The following is a 25,688-nucleotide window of genomic DNA, read 5'->3' as shown; positions in this document are numbered from 1 at the left end:
TTAAGCAGTGGGACAGTTGCTTAGCTGCTCCCATACCTGTCCTCAAATCACACTGGCACTCAGTAGCTGTACGGAGTCCCTTTGCATATTATTATATAAAATAATACAGATGCCCAATTTCCAAATAATAAACAGCAAAATATTTTTTCTTTGTCTAAGCTCATGTCTAGTGTATCACTATGAGTGGACAGAGCAGGCCATTGCCAAGGTGCTCTTCAGTCCACGTATTCTGGGACTAGATGGTTCTTGCTTTGGCAGCGTCCCTCCCTCCAAGCTGACAGAAGGCTGGATGACAGCGTACTAGCTCAGCTAGTAGCTGTCTACTGAAAAACCTGAATAAATGCAATAAACCTGCTGTTGTAATAGCTTTCCACATTATGGTAACATATCACAGCATGAACTGGTCTGAAAATTTTGCTCTGTGTGTATAGCAAGCCACTTCAAAAATCAGAGTTCCCATTGAAATGCTATCAGTCTCCTACTAAGACAGTATTCGCTGAAAATGCAAAAACAAATTATTTCTCTCCAGCTAGGAGTTGGGGATAAAAAAAAAGGGGGGGAGCGTGGAAAAAACAAACAAAAAAACCCCAAAACAAACAAACAAAAAGGGAAGTGTTACCTTGAGATCCCTGCTGTACAGACTGGTTTTGAAACTGAGCGTATGGTTTATTTGGTATTCCAGAAAACTGCTGCCCGTTTGGTGATTGGCTGTGTGATGATGGAGAGCCGTGTTTCTGCAATAGGGAAGGTGGAACTAATGCTTTCAGGGGGCTGACAAGTGGAGAGATTATGTTGGGAGCAAGCCTAGAAAAAAAAAACATACAGAAAAACTTCACATATCACATCACAATATGGGAAACTGAAATACTTGAATGGCCCTGTTTCCATGATGGCCAAACTATAAAAACATTTATTTTGTGGGTAGAAATTTTATTGCAAAAAACCCACATGATAATGCAATGCAGCTTTCAGGTATCCACTGGGGGGAAACAGCGTTAGAAAAGGATTTATCTTCCTTTGCACTGACTTCCTGTAATAGTCATAATGACAGGATTAGAATGACACCACTCCTCAGTAAGCAACTTAGACACAGCTCAGTTTTAATTTAAAATTTTGTGAGCTGAGAGACACATCCAGAAAACAAGTGGAAAATGTAGTTAAAGTGAGTAAATCCACGTAATGCCTTCATAGCTGTAATGGGGGGGGAAACTTTACACCCAAATTTCAGCCAAGAAAAAGAAAAGCATTTGTTCCAATTATTCCTCATGTAGAATTTTTTAGACTTAGAAATACAGCTTCAACTGTAGCAGATAGTACTGCCCTTGCAAATAAAATCCTGAGTAAGTGTTTGCTTGTGGCAGCAGTGCTCAGCAGGAGACTGATAAGTGATTGTACTTGAGAGATGGAAAATTCTCTCCAGACGACTGGGTCTGGGGACAGCAGAGGAGTGTGGGGGCAGTTCTGCTTGGGGAACAGAGCCTGACCCAAAGCTCCCACAAGGAGCTGCAGCAGCTCAGGAAGAACCTCACTAACCCACTTCCATGAAGTCCCTGGGCATCTGCCACTGGTGGAGCAAAGAAGCTTCAATGCTTCCTCTCTGTCCCAACGTGACTGCTCCACCAACGGGGAGGTTCAGCATCTGGCCCAGAAGGGATGAACCCTTTGTCAGAGAACTGTCGTTTGGCCATTTACAGACAGAAAGAAGGCACGGTGCAGAAGATGGGACCAAAAATCTGGACATTCACATACAAGCGCCTTTTATAGCTGCACTAAACTAACTCTGTAAAGAGGTAAATACCCTGTTTCCCTGAAAATAAGCCCTAGCATGATTTTTCAGGATTTTTGAGGATGCTCAAAATATAAACCCTACTCCAAAAATAAGCCCTAGTTACAGTTAATTTTAAAAGTCTATTTAAATAGTGTTCAGGCAGCTATACATGTAAAAAAAAAAGTAAGCATCTTTTGGAACAAAAATTAATATAAACCCCTGTCTTATTTTCAGGGAAACAGGGCAGGAAGAAGCTGGTTCTTTAACCCTGCTATGGTAGCTGTGACAAATGGCCTTTTGCTCAATAGCCCAGTGTCACACTGTCAGATGTGCAGGCTGCGTGGTCCCTGTGTTAACTGTATACTCTGTTGGCTCTGGAGCTTTTGCTAAATATAAGAAGCGGCGCTTTGAACAGCACTAGAGTTTTCAGATGCTAGAAAAACCACGTGTCTGTTTGAGAGGCATCCTGATGAAGCTTCCCAGCTACAGGTCCTGAAACATGGAAATAAAATTACTCCTGTAAGTTATAATACATCAACTAGCTGGAAAAACATATTGAGCGCAAACCATTGCATGCCTACAAAGAATCAACTAAAACCAAATTAAATCATTCACTGGTATCTTCCTCTACCACTGCACAAGCTGTTCGGACACCATGATTTGCAACAGCAGTTCCTCACCAGTTTACATGACTGCTTCTTGGAGCAGTTAGGATTAAACTTGAGGAGCAAGGCTATGCTTGACTTAGGCTAAGCACTACATGGCAGTGTTCAAGAGGTAAATATAGATGATCTGTGAATTAATGGTGACAACAGCTTAATCACATTTAACATGAGAGGCAGTGGAACACTGCCAAATGCTGTCAGAGTGACACTCTATTAAAAGGGGCTGAAATAAATCAACCAGTCACAGCCCATCCTATGCTGAAATAATTCCATCTCCCAGAGCAGGAAAATAAGGCCTATAATACAAACCACAGACACTCTCAATATCCCCAAACTAAACGGAAGAATTAAGCCAGTATTGTTTAATGGGTGAAGGCAAGGATATTTTCAAGCCAAATATGTAAGAACTGGAAAATAATTTTTTGGTAAGAAAGATAACACTCCCTCCAATGATGACGATGTGTGAACTGAAGCGGACTCAAGTTGAATTTTAAGAGCAAACATGCAAGAAAAAAACAAAAAATCTTACCTGTTTTTTTTTTTTTGTTTTGTTTTAGGTGCATATTAAAAAGAGCTCTGCAACAAAGCTGGGATGGCTCTTGCCCTACCCAAGGGTAAGGGCCTGAGGCTGCAGAGGTGCTGAAAAGGGACGCGGGGAATGCAGGGCCCACCTGTGCCCTCTTCAGGTCAGACACAGAAAATGCTCTCTGGGATCTGAACTGCTGAAGAGCAGATGCTCAGGAGAAAAATACCAAGTTCATTTGCTAAGAAGCAGCTAAATGCTAAGGTCAGCTCCCATGTGGCTGTAGTTTTTCCTCAAAGGTCTCAGTAGAGAAATACTTTAACACAAATGAGCTGTCATGCAGCCCAGCTGCAAGTTCTGTCTTCTGCAAATGCTCTCAAATGTGCGTCTGTGGTCAACTATTGCATGAAGATGGGGCTGACGTTATCTGCTGGGACATGCAGAAAAGACTTCGCTATGGTCTCTTCTGAGGCTGCAAGTGGGTACCGGCAAAGCACAACCACAAATTACAAAATGGTCACCAACCCCCTCAAATGGCACACACAGAGACATTGTCCTCGACATGCCAGAAGTGCTATTAGAAGCCTGGAAATGCTTCTATCTGAAAGCAGATTTAAAAGATTGCAGTTGTTTTCATTGGAAAGATAATCGCTAAAAGAGTTCATGATGGTGACATTTATATGGATAATGACCACACACACATTTAAAAGAGAAACAAAAGATGTACTAAAAACTCCAAGGCCTGGATGAGCCAGAAACCACTCTGAATGAGGGAGGAAAATACTTCTGGTAAGCGAGTACTCTGGAGCTGCCTGTGCTGGGTTCCCTCTGCCATCTCTTGAAATGTCTTGTCCTGGCTCCTGCTGCGAAATGCGGCACCCCAGCGAGGCCTGCGGGGCTGCTCGCTGTCGAGTGCTTTGTCAGAATAGTCGAGTAATTGCATTTTTAAATTCTTTGCAAATATGTTACATGTCAAACAGAAATGGTACATTTAAGGTGTCCAGCTGTGGGAATACTGAAAATCACAGCTTCCCGACACAGTTTATCTAATTCCAGAGGCTATTTAAATCTTAACCATGCGAGAAGTATTTAACAGTTTTTATTGTTATTTTAAAAGCAGCGCTTCTCCCGTTCACACTCTTTTGCATTCCTGTTTTTCCTCTGTGTGAGCTCAGCAGTTGTGACAGCGTTTGTACCTCAATGCCTTTGCAATGGCTGGTGAAGAGCAGGTGAGGTTCCCCAGGTGGGGCCGAGGGGTGCAGAGGTGTGGGGTCCTGCTCCAGCAGGTGAGCCGAGCTGCTGGCTCACTGCTTGCACTCGGCACAGCTGTCACGGCGCTGGGCCGCGCAAACATCCCTGTCTGTGGGCAGCAGGTATCCTGGGAACCTCCTGAAGTACAAGAGCTGGAGTTGAAACCCTGACAGCTCCGTGTAATGCTTGACCATTGCTGCCTCTGTGTTAAGAGTTTAGTACAGTTGAGCGGGTCACCATAAAATTGACCATGTTCTGCTCAGTCTCCCCTAAACAGGAAGCTAAGGCACCATTTTTAGCTAGGAAGGAGCTTTGCGCAGCAAAAAAAATCTGGCTGTATTAGCACAAGTGGCCAGCGTGGGTATTTGTTGCCTTAAAATATTCATCACAATGCCTACAGCTCAAGCTGGTCTCTAAAATATTATTTTGTGTGCATGTGTGAATGTGCTCTGGCATGCTCAAGAGATTTTTCATCAGCTAACTGTCCAGTTCCCAGTGCCGTGCTTTAAATTCTCTCCTCAGTGTTTGCCTACTAATTAGGTTGCTGTGATACCCAGGTTGTTAAAAGAGAGAAGAAATCATTCCTGATACAAATCAGATAATGCATGAGCAACAGAAAATAGCTTAAAAGGAGATGCCTTCTGTGTGGAGGAAGAAACACTAACATACTTACATCAGAAACTCAGCTGGGTCTATTAAAAATTCCCAGGCAGTAGCTCAGGCATATGTTTCAATAACTAATAGCCTGGACATTTCCTGTTAATACTGTACTATACCCACAGTTTGCTTTGATTTGGATATTAATAATAAATACCATATATTTTACTTTAATTGTAACTGGTATAATTCAGTAAACTTGCAGGTCCTTTGCGGGCCTTTCAATATATATCTGCACCTATGTATAGCTATATAGAAGAAATACAAATAAATACTCACATATATGTAAAAAAAAATCCTTAGCCTTCCTTAATTCATTAAAGTTGAGGGCTCCTGGCTATACGGAATATTTCTGTTCAGAAGGATACACCTTTTTATTCTATCTCCCCAGCCTGGTGAGAAAGCTAAGAAGAATCAATGGTTCTCACAGGTCACTTGAACTGCTGATGTGGTTTGACTGTCAATATAGTCTACCCTGTCTTACAAGGGCTTTTGATGGTAAAACACTTAGTAACTCAAACAATAAATTAACCCACTGCAATGCTTTCACTACTCCATTATTGGAAACTGTCCCTTACGTGAAAGGTAACCTGTTAATCATGCATTGACCTTATTCCTTAGCCATTATCTGCAATGGACACTAACAAAGTTACTTGCAAGCCCTCTCTGAATCCAGCAGATTTCTAGTTGCCAAACCATGAAACTGCTATTGTTAAACCTCTCGCTGTATGTAATACATGATGCAAGCAGGAAAGCTTTTTCAGTTGAAGATTCATTTTGGTGACTTCAGACCTAAGAACAGTAGGGGCTTCTCAATACCTCTCACACAGAGAGGTGTGCACCAAAAAAGTCTATGTTCCTTACACGTGTTGACTGGTTTTGAACTTCAGGTATTTTTTGGGAAGAGCAGTGTTGTAGGAATGAGGCACAAGGCTCTTGAGCAGTGATAATAACAGAAAGGGAACTATACAGTTGTATGCAGTGAGAATCTTCTTAACCATGTATTACATAGTGGTGAAACCAGAAGAGCTGTATTCAGTTATCATACACTAAGTCATCACAGGAATTAAAACTGCTGAAGATACACTACAAGAGTAAGACAGGGTTTTCTTACAAAGTAAACCTGCCAAAACTAGAAACATGCCACTGAAAGATGAAAAATTAAAATGCAGCTTTTAGATTACAGTGGTGCAGTGGAGGAGCCAGCCTCCTCTCCACGCTGTCCAAGGCCTGGGAGCAACAGGGCACACACCACAGAGAGAAGCAGGTTGGTTTAAAACAAAAGGAGCATTTTGCTCACACAGCATGCCTCGGCCTGTGGCATTCACAGCCACAGCAAGTCACGGAATCAAACAGAATACGTAGGTTTTTTAAAAGGGACTGAATAATTTAATGGCCAAAACCAACACTTCCATGCTAAGCAAGGGGTAATAAAATCTTGTGCTTCAGGATGTAAACTGATCGCCCAAGGAATCAGGAAGAAATTCTCTCTCTTCACTCATCATACAACTTCATACGATTGACCAGGTATTGTGGGCTTTTTCAAACTGCCTTTGAAGCACCATGTGTAGGATGGCGCCGAAGACATAATACTAGTCTTGAGGGACCTCTGATTTCAGGTGGAATTGCAAAGCTAATGCGTTCCTCACCTGAGGATGCATCAGCAGACAAGTAAAAGGACTAACCAGAAAAATCTTGTTTAATACCTTCATTCACACAACCGACAGAAAACTATCAGCAGAACTCATCCTAACTCGATAACATACGTTGTCTGTGATACAGCACACATTTCTGTACCATGCTAAACACTGTGTTAAAACACTGTCTTAAAATATTCAGCTTCACAGCCCCCCCTAAGGGAAGCTCTTGAACTCAGAGAGAAAACTACCCTTGAAGGGTCATTAAATCAAGTGTTAGATACAGACAATGAGCCGATTCCTCACTTTTACTGCAAAGCATTTGTCACTCACATCAATGGAAACTCACAGCAATCTGGATTTTTAAAATAATAAAAATTAAAAGTCAAAACATAGGTTATATTAGTCTTCTCTATCATTTTATAAAGTGCATACCTTTAAGAATCTCAAAAAGAAATCCTAGAAAGACCTCTACGTAAGTGTTCTTGTTGATCCTGTTTTAACAACGTATTTTGGATTGTGAATGTTCATATTAAATAGCAAGGCATATGTGAAGGAACTATCTAGCTAAGCCATGAGTTAGCAGACACCTAATGGGTTAAACGTAGAAGTCATTATCCTGCCTCCAGTTTCAGCCTCCCCAAGTAGGCAGTGGTGTATAAGAATTTGTGTATTTTCACAATGCACACCAAATGTCTTCTTCCAATGCTATTGCAACATAAAGAACCAAAATAAAAATACACATCAGCACTGACTTTTTGAGCTTTCTGTCAAGATATGTTTTCTATATTCATTCACAGTAGTTAGTCTGAGTAAGAAATATTTTTACACTTTGCTTCAGCCAGTCTTTGTTCAATAGCAGTTTCTGGACAAATTAACATAGAATAAGAAATTATAAAGCCAGATTTTAAGCTGTGTTAAATGAGCTTTTTCATGATCTAGTTGATCATCTCTTGACTGCCAAAAGCTACACGCAGTATATTTAATTAGTAAATACTGAATGGAACTGAAAATTGAAAAATAATGAAAATAAATTCAAACTAAGTTTCTTGAATGAGTGGGAATTAAGTCTAACCGCAGAATAGACATATCTAAAATAGGAATGTTTCCAATATGAAAACTGTCTGGTTTTTTCTTTTTATGATGTGATGGTCTGATTGGCAGATTCCTCAGCTAGACAAAAAACCCTCGACCCATATCCCATTGAGTTCAGTGGAAACAGGACCGAATCCAGACTGAAAAACATCTGTCCTTTATCTCAAATAAATTTTTGTATATTTTGGGTTATAAAACCATTCTGTAATACAGTTCTCAGGCATAGTGTATCGCCATATCAAACAATTTTGACTTTGAGAATTATGTGTAACTCATATTAAAATGAAGAAAAGTACATGATAAAGCACCAGAGTGAGAAGTACAAAGCAAAGAAGCTCCATGTTTTATCTTAAGTGACTTGTACAGTATTGCAGCTAGTTACAGAAACCTGAAATTTTCCATGCAACCAGGTTCTACCAATAAATCCAGCACGCCAACCATTTCATTCACAAAATCTCTCCCCTAAGCATTATAGTTACTTATATTGTGAGAAAGTCCAATTCAGTTCCAGGACCAGGAGATATTTTTTTTTAACGGAAAAAAAAAAGTTAACACTGATTTTCATCTCTTCCCATAATATTAAAAATGATGTGTAAAGCTCTGCTAATCTGGTCTCTGGATAGCACCCAATCTCTTGCCACGTGTTTCTGTTCTGGGTCTTGCCCTACGGGAATTTCTGTCAGCACATGCTCAGGAAACAGTTATACCGTTCACTTTTCTAAAACTTTTTTTCTTTTTTTTTAAGATGGACTCTATCTGAAGTTTGGTGAACCTTTGCACTAATCATTGCCAGGTGCCTCTGGCTGCATTTCTGGAATGCAAGGAATCTTTTCCTTCTCTCCCTGTTTCTTCCTTTCTCCTCTTCCCCTCCCTCTCCATGATAAATAATAAATCCTTCATTGCAGATCACCTTGCTGGGCATCATTGCATTTTATTGCCCTTTTCTATAAACAATGAGCAAACAAGTCACTGGGCTGTGACACCCTGCTCTTCTTAAAAGCCTCAATCTCTGCTCTGCGACAGTAAGACGCGACACTGTGTTTCTGTTTTCCTCCTTTCTCGCTGTGCTTCTGGCAGCTCAAGTAGCTGCTGTTGAGAGACTTGGGCTCCATTCCGGGCTCTGCTACTAGGGCAGCGTATGACACCTCCGCATGTAACATCTTTAAAGTAGGACGGAGGCCATGTCAGCCTTTTCCCAGCTTCTAGTGCATACAAGATACTCTTTTTCATTCCAAATATTTCCTTGAATTACATGAATCCAGTTCTGCACCTTCACTCACCCACACTCTGAGCGGTGTCAACAGACACCTGTGCAAGGAGGGCAAAAGCTCTGAGAAGCAACATGGAGAACGATACCATGGGACCTTTAATATGACTGGAGAGTCTTAGGTCATTTCATTGCTTCAGAATATTTGTAGTAATACTAATCAACTGTGATATGAAAACAGCTTTGGGTTCAAAATTACTTACTGAAATACTCTCAATCTTTTTTTAACAGGGACACATAAAAGTCTCAGTTGGGCTTAAAACATAACTGAGTATATTGTAATGAATTTCATCATTTACACAAAGACTCACACAAATACGCAAGCACAGTTTTTCTATGTTAAATGAGTACCTCTACAATTGTTCTAACCTGATATGTGCAATTTCTGCCGAGCAGTTAATCATAGTGACCATTATGGAGACTGTGCCAATCTAAAGACATTTTTATTTATAAGGGTTTGTTCAATAATGTTCTTTGAAATGAAACTGATGACTCACCACAGTGGAAGCTGCTACACGTAAGGTAAATTTGAGAACTTATTCTTGCTAACCATCTAGCAGGAAATTGTATTTCAAAAGAAAAAAAAAAAAGTCCTTATCAATGTGGTCAGAGAAATACACAAAAATATTTAAATAAAGAACGTTGCCTTAGGTTCACATGATTGCCAGGAAGTCAATTACAAAGACATGCAATCAAACACAGATATTGTCTACTCAATATTTTCTGGCACGAACTGCATGCTTGACTGACCTATCTTATTTTTAGTCATGTAAGATCATTATTCTCTGGCAAATATGCAGCAAGATGCTTCTAGGTGCAGGTAGATTCTGTATAGGTAGCCGATGTCTGCTTGCTTCAAGTTTACAGTCTAAAAGGCACTCTACCAAATAGTGGGAGATATTAAAATAAGTTATCATTTGTTATACCATGATAAATTATTGTGTTTGGTGTATATGGTTTACATCTAACTTCAGAAGTTTCACTTAAAAGGAAAAACAAAATTTGAAAAAAAAAAAAGAAAAAAACCCTGGCTTTACAGATAAGTGTAAATTTAAATACAGATAAAACCAGTAACGGCTAAAATCATTAATGTAATGCAGAAGAGCTGTGGTTGAATCCATCTTAAATGTTTCCTGAGTTACTCTGACCAACTCCTTTATTCTCTCACCTTCTCCTGTAATTCTGTTGTTGTTTACTCTAAGATAGTTTTGTTAACAGTGTCTCCTCTAGGCAGGCAACACAGCGCTTACTGTGAGACCCAGTGCTGAAGGCTCTACAGTGAATGTCAATTCAGCCCTTTCAGAAACACGAATTAAATACATGCCCACCTATTTCTGCTGATGACCAAACACTGTTTTACCCCATGATCAAGCACTAAGTTATTCTTAACCACATATTGTTGAAGTAAGCCTATGCTAATGCTAATTTTGCTTTAAGTGGGGGAAAACTGTATAAGACTATCTGGACATGATTACAAATGAATTCTGATCACATTTTCTACAATGAGATAAATGACTTGGGATTTGAAACCAGATGCTTTTAATTACTGATTTTCTTTGTTACATGAACCTCAGCTCCACACCTGTACATTGTTCTTTCTTTGGACAGATGTACTGATGCCTCTTTTGCGTGCTCAGATGCATAACACTGAGATAAATTATGATGGGTTCTTGGCTTCCTCCATTGAAAATGTTTTCAGCTGTCAGAGATATCTGTTTCTTGTTATTGGTTTTAGTGCTTTTGAAAGAAAGACTAAAACACTGTCTTGTGTATTCTATTATAAATGAAGAGTATTCTCCAGTGGAATCCACAATGAACGAATGATGTATCTCCTTGGTCCTAGGAAGTGTTATAAAAACTGTGTAGGTATTTAGTTCTCCAGAGTACTTCTAGACAGTAAAAGTTCATTTCCTACAAAGATTTTAGACACATGCCAGTTACTACTCAATTTTTATGAGTTCACAAACTTAAAGATGAATACAATTTAGACATAAGTACTTAGACACCTAATTGTCACTGAAAGTAACGAGAATTAGGTACACACATGTATTTTCCTAGCTGGTCATGGATTTTGGCATTTCAAGGAGTTAGCACAACCTACTGAAAAGAATCTCCCCCATTTCTTTAACTAGTTTGGGGGAGATTTCTTCAGTCTTATCCCAGAAACATTCACGCTCCAGAAAAGGAGCTGCTTGCGAACAGTGAAACTCCTACAGCCACAATTTGAGTCTGGTTCCATCTGATGAGCAAGCACCCACCAAACCCTTTGTACACCACCATCACCTACCAGCCAAGCTGAGGCCAAAAGCAACTCACAGAGCAGAGATGTGGGGTTGGTGGAGGGTGCTTCCTCCCAGCTCATTGCTCACTGGGGACAGGCAGGGACACAGGGCCAGGTTCCTCTTTGAAACAGCAGCACTTGACGGGTCCTGGCCATGTTTGTAACAGGGCTGAAAGGTGTGGGGGGGGTAGCCGGCTTACACTCTCTTATTGCCACAGTTTAATATGGTAGTAGTACAAATGAAAATCTAACACACAAGATTTTTATCCTGCATATTTGTTTTCAACCTAAAAAATATCAGGAATTTAAAATGTGGTGTTCCCTGACTGAGCAAGAAGGGAAGCTCTGTGTACCTTGTGTTACTTTACGTAAAGAGAAATGAAGGACTAAATTTTTAACAGAGAACTCTTTACCTTTAAGTATTTCTGTGGTATTTAAATTAACAGGTGCTAAGGAGCAAGCAAACAAAAATTCTGATGTTTAAGCAACCTGATTAAAATGTCTCTTTTCACTTGATCGTTTTTAAATCCTGTTTCTTGTGATTTTGTACGGATAAGTGGCTCTTCAGGGGGGTCTGGAACATGGTTTGAACTGGTTGCAGTTAGCTGGTGAGAAGCTCAGGCAAAAGCGAGTTGTGTAAGCTCTGCCTTCTACCTTTGATTACTTAATTCTTTATATTAAAGGCTCACAAGATTGGATTCAAGATTCTATGGACATGTCTTAATCCCACTAGTTCCTCATTTACTGATGTGTTTGCAGAGCAGAAAGCCCTAAATTACCACAGGAGTATAAAAAAGTTTCACTTTTCCTTGGAGACACATCACCTTCCCAGTAAAGTTATTATTTGTAAGTACTCCCAGCTTCTTTGGAGAACATAAGTGCTGTTTGTTATGGGTGACACAAGTGACAGAGGGCCTCACAGTCACATATAGAGGGACCGTGTTCAGATCCTACAAAGTGACCTTGTTAGGTCATTAAACTAAATTGCAGCAAATCCCTAACTTGGTGCCACCACTCAAACTCACTTAACTGTAATCATATCAGTTTCATTTAGGCTGATAATTTATCACACTAAATAATTTAAACTGGAATTTACAGAGATAGTTTACAAATGAAGCTAAGTACCTTTTTAGATTACTTAGATAATAACAGCCAAAAAATAGTAGAAAGAATGCCAAGTGAAACATCCACATAAGGTTTAATACTAAAACCTGTTTTTCCATCTTCATACTGCTACAAATCAAAACAGGCTATTTTTGCAAAGGGCAAAATGAAACCAAGTAAGACATTATACATGGCATATGCTACAAGAAATGCTAAAATAACACTTTGTTACCTGAAATAAAAAACAAACATATATTTAAACCTGGATCGTGACAAGCCCACTTTCTGGATGCCAAATTATTTCTCAGTCACACACTTTTAGTTTAATTAATATCAATTTCAGTAAATTTTTTTTTGGTCTAGCATGCACTTCATACCAGAATTTCAAAAACTACTCTCCAGATTGTATAAAGCCAGTATAAATACATTTGGTAATGAAGTCAGATTTTGTTAGAACATTTTCAAGTGAATTAGATAATTTTGTCAAACTATTTAGAAGTCTTAGCAAACCATTTGGGAAAATTGACTGCTGCACTTAGTATTGACTTTGGCAAAAGATGGTATAACAGGGCGCACTTTTTAAGAAAAAGCCTTTAAATCAAATTCTGAATCTTATGTCAAATTTGAGTAGACTATTTGTACTCTGCCTCATGTAGATTTTGGCATCTTGCATATTTGATGACTCAGTAATTAGATTTCTTGATAGTAATCATTTGGTTCATTCCACGGACTTAAACTATGCAATCCAGTCTTGTCATCGTACTGATTCACAGTGTAGAAATTCTTTGCATTTACTTAAACCCGAATGCTGAGACAGCTGACAAATGAGGCAAAACATTATATTGCGGCAGGAAGCTGGGGCAGTTAATATGAAGAAAGACAGTATTAGGTGTTTCTTTCGTATTGTAAACCATATATATTTTATATGAGTAATGGTGTACTGCTATGAACTGGCAAAGGTTTCACAGTTCTGTAATTCAGTGGCTCCACGCATTAGATTATGAAGTGATTTTGCCCAGTTAGATGGATGAATGGTTTAAACAAAACTGCACTAAATGAATTCAAGGGCTATTAGTTCATACTAAGCTTTCTATATTTGCACTTAAAATGTCAGTTATGGGCTTTATTTCAGCAGTCATTAATAATGTAAGCATAAACAATTAAAATACAGCAAAAGTATCTTGGACTGGGTATGACAGCGCTGAATGCAGATTATTTTGAGTTTAGAAAATGGCATTTGAGATGCTGAAAAATTCCAAATAATTATGTCATGAAACTAGACGCCCTGTTTTAAAATAACTATTCAAAACTACATTCCACTCTCTCTTTCCTGATGTTTGGTTCATGGTTAGAAATCTGTTATCCTATCACTTCTACTTTTTGTCATAGGATATTAACTGTAGTGTTTCTGCAAAGAATTTACATTACTTAAGCATGCAAGCACTGAGATAATTAATCAGCACTGTTGTCCCGAGAAAGAATACTTATTCCACTAGAACGGAAAACAGCAGAGACAATTCTGATGTAAACTTTGTCCTAAGAAAATGATCAAAATATCCATACAAGGAGCTCAGTGAGAAACTCAGTTCACTCAGCACAGTGTTTCTGTGCCATACTCTGGCACGGAGACATGAGGGCAGCACGGAGAATTCACCTGGGAGCTTCAGACCCCTCAAACTGGAAAACTGTCTGTTGCCCTCATTCTGGTCAACTCTTTTGCTTTCATTTCTTGTTAACAGCACTAGAACGTGAAGTGCCTTAGAAACAAATCCAACTTACTGACAGCCTATTAAATCCTTCCCATCTTTAATTTATTTCATTCTTAGTTGGCATTTTTTGCCTTAACTTCCCTAGGAGCCAACTCAGGGAGGAAACAGCTGAGCAGCATCCTGGGCAGCAGTGAGAGGAAGGGATCCTACTGCCCCAGGCTCAGGTAGTCCCATTCTGCAGGGAAAGAATAGCTCCTGCGTTACTTTCCTTTTGAACTGTCTGTCTCCATTCCTCCTGTTTGCACTCACTGCCTTCTCTGCAAAGAAAATGTCTTATTTATCTGGTAAAACTTCCACCTAAATCAGCATGCCCAGTGCCTCCCGTGGCCATGACTGAGGAACAGGGTGTAGAAGTTAAGCTTGGTACAGCATTCATTACCCAACTAAGAAAAAGAACGGAGTAATTTGTTCCTAACTGAATTTCCTTGGTTAGATTGTTCTTCACTACTCCAGGTGTAATTTTCCTTACCATGCCCTTTCCATACCACATACCCTCTGCCTTCTGCTTAAAGCATACAATTAGAAACTTTCTGGGCTTCCCTTTCCCCATAGAAAAGAAGGGATGGGTCAGTTACTAGACTAGGATGGAAAGACTCTACGTTCAATTGCTGTATTTTCTAAAGAACACCAATGTATTTTTAGGAAAAAAACGCTTAATTGCTTTGTATCCCAAATTCCCATCAGTAAATCAAAATCAGAGTCCATTCCCTGTCCAAAGTGCTGGGAAGAAAAACTCTAAGTTTGATATTTAACTTGCATAAATCAAAAAAAAGTCTGAGCAAAAAGATTAGAGCAGAATTTGGTGGCCTACAACAAACCTTTACTACTGAGAAGATGTTATGAGATCCTTGAGCAAACAGTGCTTTAGAAATATCAGATACTGTAACAATGAAATCTATACAATCAATGCGAGCATACCCCTCCCTGATTGGGAGTTTACTGGCTAATGCCTGCTGCTGAGAGAAGTATTAAGAAAATCTCAGAGAGAAAGGAAGTGAGAAAGCCTGCTGCTCTGATACAAAATCAGTCTTACTAAGGCAAACACTGCCTTATTGCTGAGTGAGTCATAGTTTGGGTTTTTACCCGTTGAGAGATTTCACATTTTAGCTGAGAAAAGTCATCAAGGAAGTCATCAAGGAAGAATTAAACCAAACAACCAACCCTACCAAATCAAAAACCAACCAAACGAAACCCAACCCAACACCAGTCAAACAAACAAACAAACAAAAACCAAAACCAAACAAAAACAAAAAAAAAAGAAAACAACAACAAAAAAAACCACAAACCAAAAAAACACCCCACCAAAACCAACCAAACCAACCAAAAGAAACAAACACCAAACAAAAATCCCCACCCTGAATGGAATTCCATACTATATGGAATTACATGCTATGAAGAAAAAAATAAACCTCTCTGTGTTTTGTTGAAGGCAAGGACAAAACCCTGAGCAGCCGGATAGTAATGTCAAAGTTTGCCCTGATGTGCACAGGGGTGGATGACATGACCTTCTGAGGTCCCTTCAAAACGAAATTATTCTATTATTCTAAAGCAAAACAAATTGCTTAGTTTGGGACAATGCTTCTCATTTGAACAGCATCCATGCAAAGTAAAATAAACCATCATTCATTATCATGCCAGACAGGCCAAGCATGTTTCACACACTTACCCTTCCCTGGCACTCTCCAGCGGCGACTGATGGTGATGTGGACTGGAAAGGGTAGAGTCGAGTGGATGGTGTCTTGAAGGGATGTCATGAGGAGGAGGCAATATACCTGGTGAGGGACCGTTATGGTTAGCACTGGAACCACTGTACATGCCTGTGAACACACAGCGTTTTGCAAAATAAAATGAGCAAGGAAAGAAGCATCCAAGCAAGTCCTTGAAAGTCCCCAAGTTCTTCCCTATTCCACACCCAACCCTGAGACACTAACACACAACAGCTCACTTCTGTTGGGGAAGTTATAGTGGCAGGGGGAGTCACCTACTCAGATATGCAGTGCCTCAGTGAATACTGCTGTGCTTGGAACAGCACTCAAAGCTCTATAAAGGTGCTTTGACACGTGTGTCTCCTGGTCAGGCAATCCATTTCTTCCTTGCTGTGAGTGCAGACCTGTAAGCACTGCTCCTAACGGCTGGCAGGACTTGGCAGGACTCTCACCCTGCATTCACCTGCTTCTAAGTGAGAACCCACAGTGCTCAGTTGTTTTGCAGCATGATGGAGCTCATATTGACAGCAGAGCAGCACATCATACTTACCAACATCACATGAGAGATTTAACTCAGAGCACTGTGTTTGTGTAAGAGGGACGAGGGCCTGGGTTTTATTGTTCATGCACTCAGACACTCTAGGCTACCTAGGGGTCAGGGCCTTGACACTGACTTTTGGGTGAAGGCTGCACTGAGGGCCAGTCTCTGTAATGAGGGGAGATCGCAGGAGTGCTCGCTGCCCAGAGTTCCAAATGCCGTTTGCAAATGCCACCCTATAGCAGGAAGAAAAAAGGGACGGCTGCTAGTAAATTCAATTATTGGAAAAATCTACTCCTTCTTTACTCAGTTTCTCTTCCTAAAATTTGCCTACAAAACATCACCTGGATTTTTGCCCCACCCAGGGCATGCCTCCCAGGGAATCTGCATGCAGATGGGGACTAGAGCAGCTGCTCACGTTGCATTCTGAAGGCTGTGGGGAGAAGTTAAGTTTGCCACCTCCCACAGTGTCCAGCCACACAGCACACAGACCCCACACTCCCTCTGAGGCCTAGTTTCTTTGCCTTCTCTCCTCCCATAGCATTCGTCTTTCCTTTCCCACTCATTGTGTGCAGAGCTACACATTCAGAAGACAGCTGTGTGCCAGCTATGCTTGGCTGTGTCCCATGTCACTGACAGGATTCACGATGGCACCCCTCACAAACCCTCACAGTGACACGGAACAAGGCAACATGAAAATCTGGAGCCGTGGGGAGCGTGTGACAGCCCTCTGGGCAGATAAGCAACGGCTGAACATCAGCATCTGTTTCTGTGCGACTGAAGAGAACGACTAAGGCAAGATTCCAGCCACCTTTGTCAGGGACTTCAGATGAGTCAAAAACCTCTCATGAACAATAAGTCCTCAGCTGTTGACAGATCTAAAGCAACAAAAATGAACCGCATCATCTCTGTCTCCTGCTAGACAGACCATTTGTCAGCCAGCCAGTGAAACCAACTTGCTTTCTGCACTGAAAGCCAGACAGAAGAGGCTTTAAGAAGTCAGATGTTCCCAGGTGATGCTAGGATTTATTTGTCAAAGCTTCTTCTGATACCAGTAGGTCAGTAGCTAGGATGCTACACTGTGAAAATGTTTTCCACTGGTGGCTTCAGTCCATTTAATAATACAATAGTTTCCACTTCCCCCCAAATCCTTACCGTTCATATGTTCATTATCAGGCTTGGACAGATGAACCAAATACCAATTTGACCTTGACTGTACAGTGTCATTTCACACTTCAGCTCTCTTTCCTACAACATGCAGTTCAGGTATATTGGCAGCCTGGAGGAAACTCCTGAATCTAAAAAGAGACATTTGTGCTCTCTAAGGCTAGCAGACTATTACTGGCCCCTGTCAATAACTTGTCCAGAAAGTTCAAAACCTGTCAAAAGGCAGTTTTAGCAGTGTGATGGCCAGTAAACATGCTCAAATGTTTTATCTTACAATCCTACCCATGAACAGTTCACGAATGTTTAAGAGGTCTCTCCTGGTCCCTTCCTTACTATCTCAGCTACTGATGACAGTTTCAATTCTTTGTTTGAGGTGGACGAGAAAGACAGAGGAGCAGAGTACCTACAAGCAGCGTACCCCTCTAAAGAAGCAAAAAAATGTTAAATGAACCACTCCACACATCCATATGCCCAGGAGCCGAGTCCTGCATGATCCTATGAACTCAAACACACCACACTGGAAAACCAAATAAAACCAGAATCTGTGTCACTGTGAGTTTCTGTCATATCCAACCACTATGCAGAGGAGTTTATCCACCTGTAGAACTACTTGGGTGGACACCCACTGTCCACTCTTGGGCTTGCATAGATATCTAGCTGTGAACCTCCTCTCCTACTTGGAGTAGGGCTTCTTCCATCTACCCTGAGTTTATCCATCATTTGACTTATTGATTACACCTTCTCTGGAAAAGGACCCTGCTTGAAGCATATGTGTGCTGAGGCTTGTAGGGTTTGTTCATCCACGAGTTTTCCTCTTCCTACATCTTTATTTACTGCAACGTCCTCAGTCACGCTGGGTTTGATACGTGGTGTCTCTTGTCCTCACATTTCCCCGACTCCCTTTCCACACCGCAGCTTGTGCTGCCTCAGCCCAGAACCCACTGACACCCCCTCTCCACAGCATTGCTCGATCGACAGCCACCACAACATCGGCTAAAGCATGTCGGGGTAAACCCAGCTGTCCCCAGATCCTCTGCGACACTTTGACAAATGCGGTGCTACACGTGTGCTGCCTGCAGCCACGCAGCGTGTGTCACAGCTGAGCCCTGCCTGCCTCTCCCGCACTGGGAACACTCATTCTGGGTGCCAAACTCTGGTATCCAGCTGCCAGTGTTCATGAAACTTGTCAGAATTCAATTATCTCTGACGTGTTTGTCAAATGTGGTTGAGCTTGGCTATTGAATTGAAAAAAATAATGTGAGGAAGAGGGTTTGAGATACATGTGGACAGAGAAATGACACAAAAGCTTTGCTTCCTAAGGAAATGAGACCGAACTCTGAGTGCTGGTTTGTACATTGTGTATCCCTCAGACATGGGGCCAGTGCGAGGCATAGGGGGAGTTGCAAGGCTGCTCTGGTGTCTGCGCTCACTGGTGAGCATCTGAGGGGGCACAGCCTACCAGCTGGATGAGGGCTCCATCGCCCCTGAAGCTGCTGGATAGTGAGGAAACTGAAACAGGAGCCAACACAGACAAATACTTGACTCTATTGTTCACTTGCTTCGCTTGCATGGGGTGGCTGCCTGTAATTAAGAGTGCTTTGAGGGCCATGTGGCACACACAATGGAAGATGAGATTTACTATGAGATTCCATGTGAATCTGCAATGAGACATTAGTCATTTCTGTTGAGTCACTGAGAACGAAATCAGTACTTACTTAAAATTAAAAGTTGTTTATCTTACACAGTAAAACACAAGGGAACTCTAACAGAATGTTAACTTTACTTCCTTCAGAGGGACAGACCTGTCTCTGGTCACGGGCAACATGCAGGATGTACTGTACTACACACTATGCATGCTGTCAGCCATTTATGCTGCTACTGGAATTCATTTTGACTGTAAAAAGCTTTGATTGATATGGATATTTTTATTCCAGAATTAAGACACTCAAGGTTTGGGGCTGTTGTCGCTTTGCATGACTACCTGACAGCATGTTCATGGGTGTTAAGCCCGCAGATGGTGCTTTTAAAAGGAAATACTGGCAGTGGCGGAGAGAGAGAATGAACTGCCTTGTTCAGGGAAGCATGACGTACCTGCCGATACAAGGGTCTATAAGGTCCTTCCCACTGCCAAGTCCTGACAGTAAGGAAGAGCATCTTGAGGGGAGAGAAATGCTGTCTTTGCTGCATGGATCCTTTTGCCCAGGGAACCAAGTGTCTCTACAATGGAAGAAGTCAAGGAGGGAGGAGCAGTTGCTGTTCCAGCCTCAGTATAATTTTCAGTGCTTCTAAAATGTCTCTTCGTTTAAAGATTTTCTTCCCTTTTTTCAGCAGTGAGTTATCCTGAGTACCTGAAGTCACACAGAAGCCTTTGGAGTGTTCCGAATGACCTCTCCTGCAAGTGCAACCCATTTCAGGACTATGCACCCTGGGCCTCTTCAGGCGTTGAACATCTTGGATTGTAAATATATGTAATCAATCAATATTTTAAATAGCTTGGCCTTTCACCTTAACATCTGTTGCCAAAACAGTACTCTGAGCACCTGTGACTCACAGCTTTTCTTTTCCCCAGCTTTATACCGAGACCAGAACAACAATAATAATAAAGGCCCAGAGAAAATGTCTGAGTGGAAGTACCTGAGTGGAGAGAGTGGGGAGAGTGATAAGAGCTCTTGGGAGCATCTTAGTTACAAGCAGGAAAAAAAGGAGGGAGATCTAAGTGAACAATGGGTTCCTCTGACTGCAAAACATTCTTTTGCTCACTGTCTTACCCAGTCCCAAGCACAAACCTTCTTTGAAGTTGGACACAAGGGATGGGAGCTTTTTAAATATTTCTTTTTTTTTTTTTTTTTTTCCTGTGATTGGCTTTCATCCCTGACATATTTAAAATGTGCTTTAACTTGGAGAAAGAAAAAACTGAAACTCTTCAGGAATCCAAGTGATCCCTAAAGCCCAGAGCTCTGCGCAATAATAATGTGGTTTCTTTGGAAAAAAAAACGGGGGGGGAGGGGAAGCCCTCAAAACAAAAACCCAAACCATGAACATTTTCAGATTTTCAAGTGGAATGAAGAGGCCATAATACACTGTACTTATCCATATATAACCTAAATAGAGTATTATAGTGGATTTCTCCAGAAATATTACCTCTGCTTATTTGAAAGAGCAAATGTGTAATCATTGCAAACTGCAGGTGGTAGCAGGAGTGTCCTTATGCTTTAGTTCTGTAAGGATCAGCACTTTAGTTCATACGCTCTAAACAATGACAGAGGAACAGTTTTGCTTAAGGAATTGTACTACACAAAGTATGAAGCAACTTCATTTTAACTGTAAGACAATCTTTTGACTCTTGATTTATTTTCCCTGGCATGTTTTCATACTGTGCATGTGATGGGGTCTCATACGGGTGACCTGATGGGAATATCAGGGAAGATTTACTAGGTTTTTTATAACATCCTGGTGAGGGATTGATATAATCAACAAAGAAATCATATCAGAAAAAGCCAGTATTATTGATAGATAAAATCCTTAATTTCACAAGAGGTTCTCAGAAATGACACTGAGAGGCTTAGGGATGATCTGTTTATGTGCAAGCTACCAACTTTTTTCCTGCTTTATTGTTATCACTTGAAATCTGAGGCTATTTCTGAGGCTCTTAAGTGCAGCCTGTTCTGAGGGACATTTCACTGGTCTTTCCTGTGCTGCCTGGAAGTGAGAGGCCAAGCCACGCTGCAACTATGCTGGGCTGTAAAGGTGGAGAGCAGAGGCCACATGCTGCCCTCGCAGATCTTAAGAGTGCTAATGACAAAGGCAGAGAATAGAAATCATCCCTCCAAGTCCCTGCAGCTTCCTGCCGCTTTTCAAAGAGCCACATATAAACCATGAGTGCAGACTCCCAGAGGAACAATACTAGAATGACGGGTTATTTCCCTTTCTACTCCATTCTGTTCACCAGTTACACTCCAACATTTCAGTGTGTCTTGAACTAGACAGTAAGAGTTGTCAAGCAGGATGAGTTTTTAAGATTTGGAATGAGAAGAAAAGCAGGAGATTCTTGCCTAAGTAATTTGTAGTAGTTCATTATTTTGGTCTTAGAAACCAAAATATATTAATAAAGTGTATCAATCAGCTCTTCCCTTGGTGTAGCGGAACTAGTACAGGCGTTTCTGTTTTCTAATCCCAGTTTACCATTGTATTTCTCTAAACCTCAACAGAAATAAGCTAGGGTTTGTCTGGAAAGCTTATACGCAGTTACTAAATCAATTTAAAAATTTATTTAGCAATATCAAGTAAAGCCTCTCCTCCACAGTGGAACTGAAAGAGAATAAACTACATCTTATATCAAGATAGATAAATTTAGCTCTAAGCTAAATTGTTCTATGAATAATGTTGGATTTTAATAGCACTGAACATTTTCTTGTATTGACCAAGTTTCAAAATAAAGTTTAGAAAAGTGGCATCTCCACCTTTTTTTGTCTCACCTTTGCTCTGCTCTGCAATCCGAAGACTTGCTCCTATAGGGAAAGGCTGAGAGAGCTGGGTTTGTTTAACCTGGCAAAGAGAAGGCTCCAGGGAGACCTTATTGTGGCCTTTCAATAGTTAAAGGGGACTTATAAGAAAGATGGGGAGAGATTTTTAATAGGGCCCATTGCAATAGGACAAGGGGTAATGGTTTTAAACTAAAAGAGAGTAGATTCAGGCTAAAGATAAGGAAGACATTTTTTGCAATGAGGGTGGTGAGACCCTGGCCCAAGTTGCCCAGAGAGGCAGTGGATGCCCCATCCCTGGAGACATCCCAGGCCAGGCTGGACGGGGCTCTGAGCAACCTGATCTGGACGGAGATGTCCCTGCTCATAGCAGGGGTGGCACTGGGGGAGCATGGAAGAGCCTGTCCAACTCAAACTATTCTATGATTCCATGATTCAAACTGTCCTCTGCCAAAGTGTGGGCTTTGCAACTCACTGATACATGTCATGTTGCTGAAGCCAAGAATAAAATAAATAAGAAAATTTGAAAAGGGGCTAAATAGTTACACAGGCAGAAAGAGATTTGAGAGGGGAAACAGCTAAGTTAAATGTTTGGCACTGTAATCTCTAGAATCAGTGGAAGGATACGAGTGCCTTCACAGGGTGAGGCAGATTGCAGTTAAACTGATGGCCTTGGAGGGTTCCTCTTTCTCTCTACTGGCTAAACACAGAACCTGGGATTGTTACATCCCTGATTCAGGATCCTCTGCTATGGTTCCAAAGCTGTGAATCTAGATCTTTTTTTCAGCAGAAGGGAAGGGAACCGCCTTTTTCTGTTCATTTAAAATGTATAGAACAGTCTAAGGTTGCTGAAACGGGCCAGCTCTTGTTCAAACCACAAGAAAGACAGACAAGGAGGAATGAAAGAAAGATTAAATACCAGAAAATAGAATTAAAACAACATGTTTGACATTTCAAATGCAAGTTTTCGCCCCATTCATCCATCACCATAGTATTTGTTGTAATCACACAATGCATGATAACACACAGCCTCATCAGCTTTTCTGCAGCTCCTGAAGAACTGAAAAACCTTATTGCTGCATGCATCTGTCTTTGCTAGAGCACTCGTTTGGCTTTAGCAAAGCTCACGGACCTGCATTTTGCTGAAGCCAAAGCAAACTTTTTAAAAGAGAACAAAATGGATGGAGGCTGACTTTCAGCAGGGCTGCCACCCGCTTCAGGTGACACTATTGCCATTATTGCGAGTTTTTTGGCTGACTGACTCCAGAAAAAAAAAAAAAAAAAAGGAAAGAAAAAAGGAAAAGAAAAAAAAAAAAGTCAGGCCTTGGGAAACAATTCGCAAAATTATTATTTTTTTTTTAATTTTTTTTTTCATCTTCCATACAAGCAAATCAGCCCCATAAGCTTTTCTCTTTTAAGTCCTGTATTATATGACATACTTAGCACCATACTTACTAGAAGTTTTCTTACCTGTAATTAAATCATGATGACCTACAGATCTACCACATTTCCCATCCAAAATGTGTTGTGAAGATGTGTGGAGTTGTTGTATAGATAAGCATTCACTTAGTACATCTTGTTCGATATCAGTACATGAATTTAGCTACAAGAGGAGGATAAATAAACATTTTATTTCAAAGCAAACCAAATGACTTCTAGGTAAATTCATCTATCTTTGCTTAATTATTATGTATAAAGGAAGGAACAAAACGTCATTCCTAGTAACTTTGTGTAATTAAGGATGTACCTATTACTTGGTATAACTAGAGATAATTCTGGTTTTCTTAAGCGCACAAGGTAAGTGTGCTAACCTTAAATCAGCATCAGTTTGCTTCAGAAAATAATGTACCCTGTGTTTCTTCAAACCTTCTTGAGTAATTTAGCTGTGTATTTGCACGCTTTCTGTAGATTCTGGGGTTCTGTGACAAAAGGATTGCATCACTCTGTAGCTGTGACACTTGGAAAGACATTTGATAGAGAAAGAAAAGTGTTTGTGCTTATCAGATTAGAACTGGCGGAATAATATGCTGTCAGTAATGTGTAATAGGTATCACCAGTATGTCAGCTGTTCTCCATGTAAAATAAAGCTCTGGCAAAAGTGTCTGAAGCAAACTTGAAAACCACAATGTCGATCATATTAAAAACAGCAGGAGAGGAGAATTAAGAAAGAAAAGCATTTCTAATTCTCTTTCAAACATGCTGATGTTGCCAAGCTTTTGTCATAATATAGTGCTCATATTACACAAACAGCCATCGTATTCTATAGCCATTAATAAATAGTTATTGTCTTTACGTTTACAGTTTTGCATACCGATCTCCCCTGGGTCTGGTTATTCTAAATAAAAGGTCCAGGCAGACCTATTTAGAATTCAGCTATGCAGCCATTTGTTGGTTCAAGATAAACATCTAACATTTGGATCACAAAGTGCATCTGCAGGCAATTAAACTTAAACTACTACTACATTAACAGCTAACTTTCTCCTATTTTGTGCTTGTAAAGCCTTTCAGAACAACCAAATATTACTACTGCACTCACCTTCTACACTACGAACTAAATATTCAGGATTCCTTTGATGTAAGTCTAAACTCAGGGCATTTTATTTTATATCAGAGATGGCACATTCTGGTAGCATAGCTGGAGACATGTGGGTAGAGCAGCTTCTTAATTTTTCTTTCTTGGTGAAGTCATTTCCACTCAGAACTCTGGGGAAGCTGATACAAACAGACAACTGCCTTTGCCGAGTTATAACCAAAAATGAGCGAGTACAAATAGTCTTTTGCCGTTTTTCCCAAAGTAGACTGTCACCATTTCAATAACACTGAGATTTACTTAGTTGTGAAAGGGATTTTCTCCTATAATATGTTTAAGTGAAATATTTGGGGCGTTTTATTATTTCTTTATGAGTCAGATTTGCTTTGGTCCCTTTTAAGAGAGCCTGATCAAAATGTACTTTAAATCTGCTGCTTTTTCAGATGCCCTTTAAGTTCAGGAAAAAAGACACAGGATCAAGTATTCATAAAGTTATCATGGATAAACGAGACAGGAAATCTGAAGATGATTTCAAACCACTGGAGGAGCGCAGATGTAGACTGGTCTACCAAATACAGCGTGGGAGGCAAGGAACTAATGTTATTTTAAGACAGACTTAAGAAGTCTATGGGAGGGTATGTATATGCATTCAGGAAAATTCCTCAAGCTTGAGAGATATGAAACCCTGGATATTTCATGTCTTGGTACATCCAGGCAGCTTGAGTTTGCAACCTGTGTATAACGCATTGGTCCTGTGTTGATTCTAGGCTTAAGGCCTCCCGTTGCTTACAGAGGATGTACTTTGTGCCCCTTAATGCAAAGTAGGGATTTAGGGTTTTTTTCCCACCTTCCTCTGTAGAACTGGAAACAGGCCTCAGCAGGTGACAGAGTGTAAGAGTGGGGCCTGTTCCTTTGTCCCAGATGTAAAGGATGTTAACACGATAATGCAGTCAGCCCAGTACACAGAGCTGAACAAATGATACCCATGTTTGGCATTAGGAAATAATTCTCGCCGTCCTTCCCCCAAGAAATATGTCAACAATCACAGGAAGGAAAGATGGGGGTTCTTTGGATTAGGGAGCCTGGTTGCTTTCCACAATCAGACAAGAATATAATATAACAAAATCTTCCTTTCACAATGATCTTGCCATTGCAAAATACCTTGGTGCCCTTCTGACTCTTATTCTCATCGAGACCTAAAGGTCACTCTAGGGAAGCATTGGGAACTTCGTGACCAGTGGCGTGGGAG

At 40.6% G+C, this 25,688-nt stretch overlaps 2 protein-coding genes across 8 annotated transcripts in view; one reads left to right on the top strand and one right to left on the bottom strand.

Moving 5' to 3' along the window:
- DMRTB1 (DMRT like family B with proline rich C-terminal 1) overlaps nt 1-9,805 on the top strand; it is a 63,775-nt gene extending 53,970 nt beyond the window's left edge. For all 3 annotated transcript variants that reach the window (XR_011739722.1, XR_011739723.1, XR_011739724.1), the window contains one exon: nt 2,991-9,805. The gene's annotated coding sequence lies outside the window, so the exon portion shown is untranslated. The remainder of the gene's footprint in view (nt 1-2,990) is intronic.
- The window catches only part of GLIS1 (GLIS family zinc finger 1), a 195,852-nt gene that overhangs the window by 9,085 nt on the left and 161,079 nt on the right, over nt 1-25,688 (bottom strand). For 4 of the 5 annotated variants that reach the window (XM_071810223.1, XM_065842421.2, XM_071810225.1 and 1 more), the window contains 3 exons: nt 23,380-23,512; nt 15,684-15,834; nt 620-804 (listed from right to left, as the gene is read on the bottom strand). In XM_071810223.1, the coding sequence (XP_071666324.1) occupies nt 620-804; nt 15,684-15,834; nt 23,380-23,512 (469 nt within the window). The remainder of the gene's footprint in view (nt 1-619; nt 805-15,683; nt 15,835-23,379; nt 23,513-25,688) is intronic. The other variant, XM_071810224.1, reaches the window with a different exon arrangement.

This window comes from Patagioenas fasciata, chromosome 6, assembly GCF_037038585.1.
Source record: "Patagioenas fasciata isolate bPatFas1 chromosome 6, bPatFas1.hap1, whole genome shotgun sequence".
Classification (NCBI taxonomy): domain Eukaryota; kingdom Metazoa; phylum Chordata; class Aves; order Columbiformes; family Columbidae; genus Patagioenas; species Patagioenas fasciata.
The sequence above is the reverse complement of the archived record's forward strand: the minus strand, read 5'-3'. Positions and strand labels throughout refer to the sequence as shown.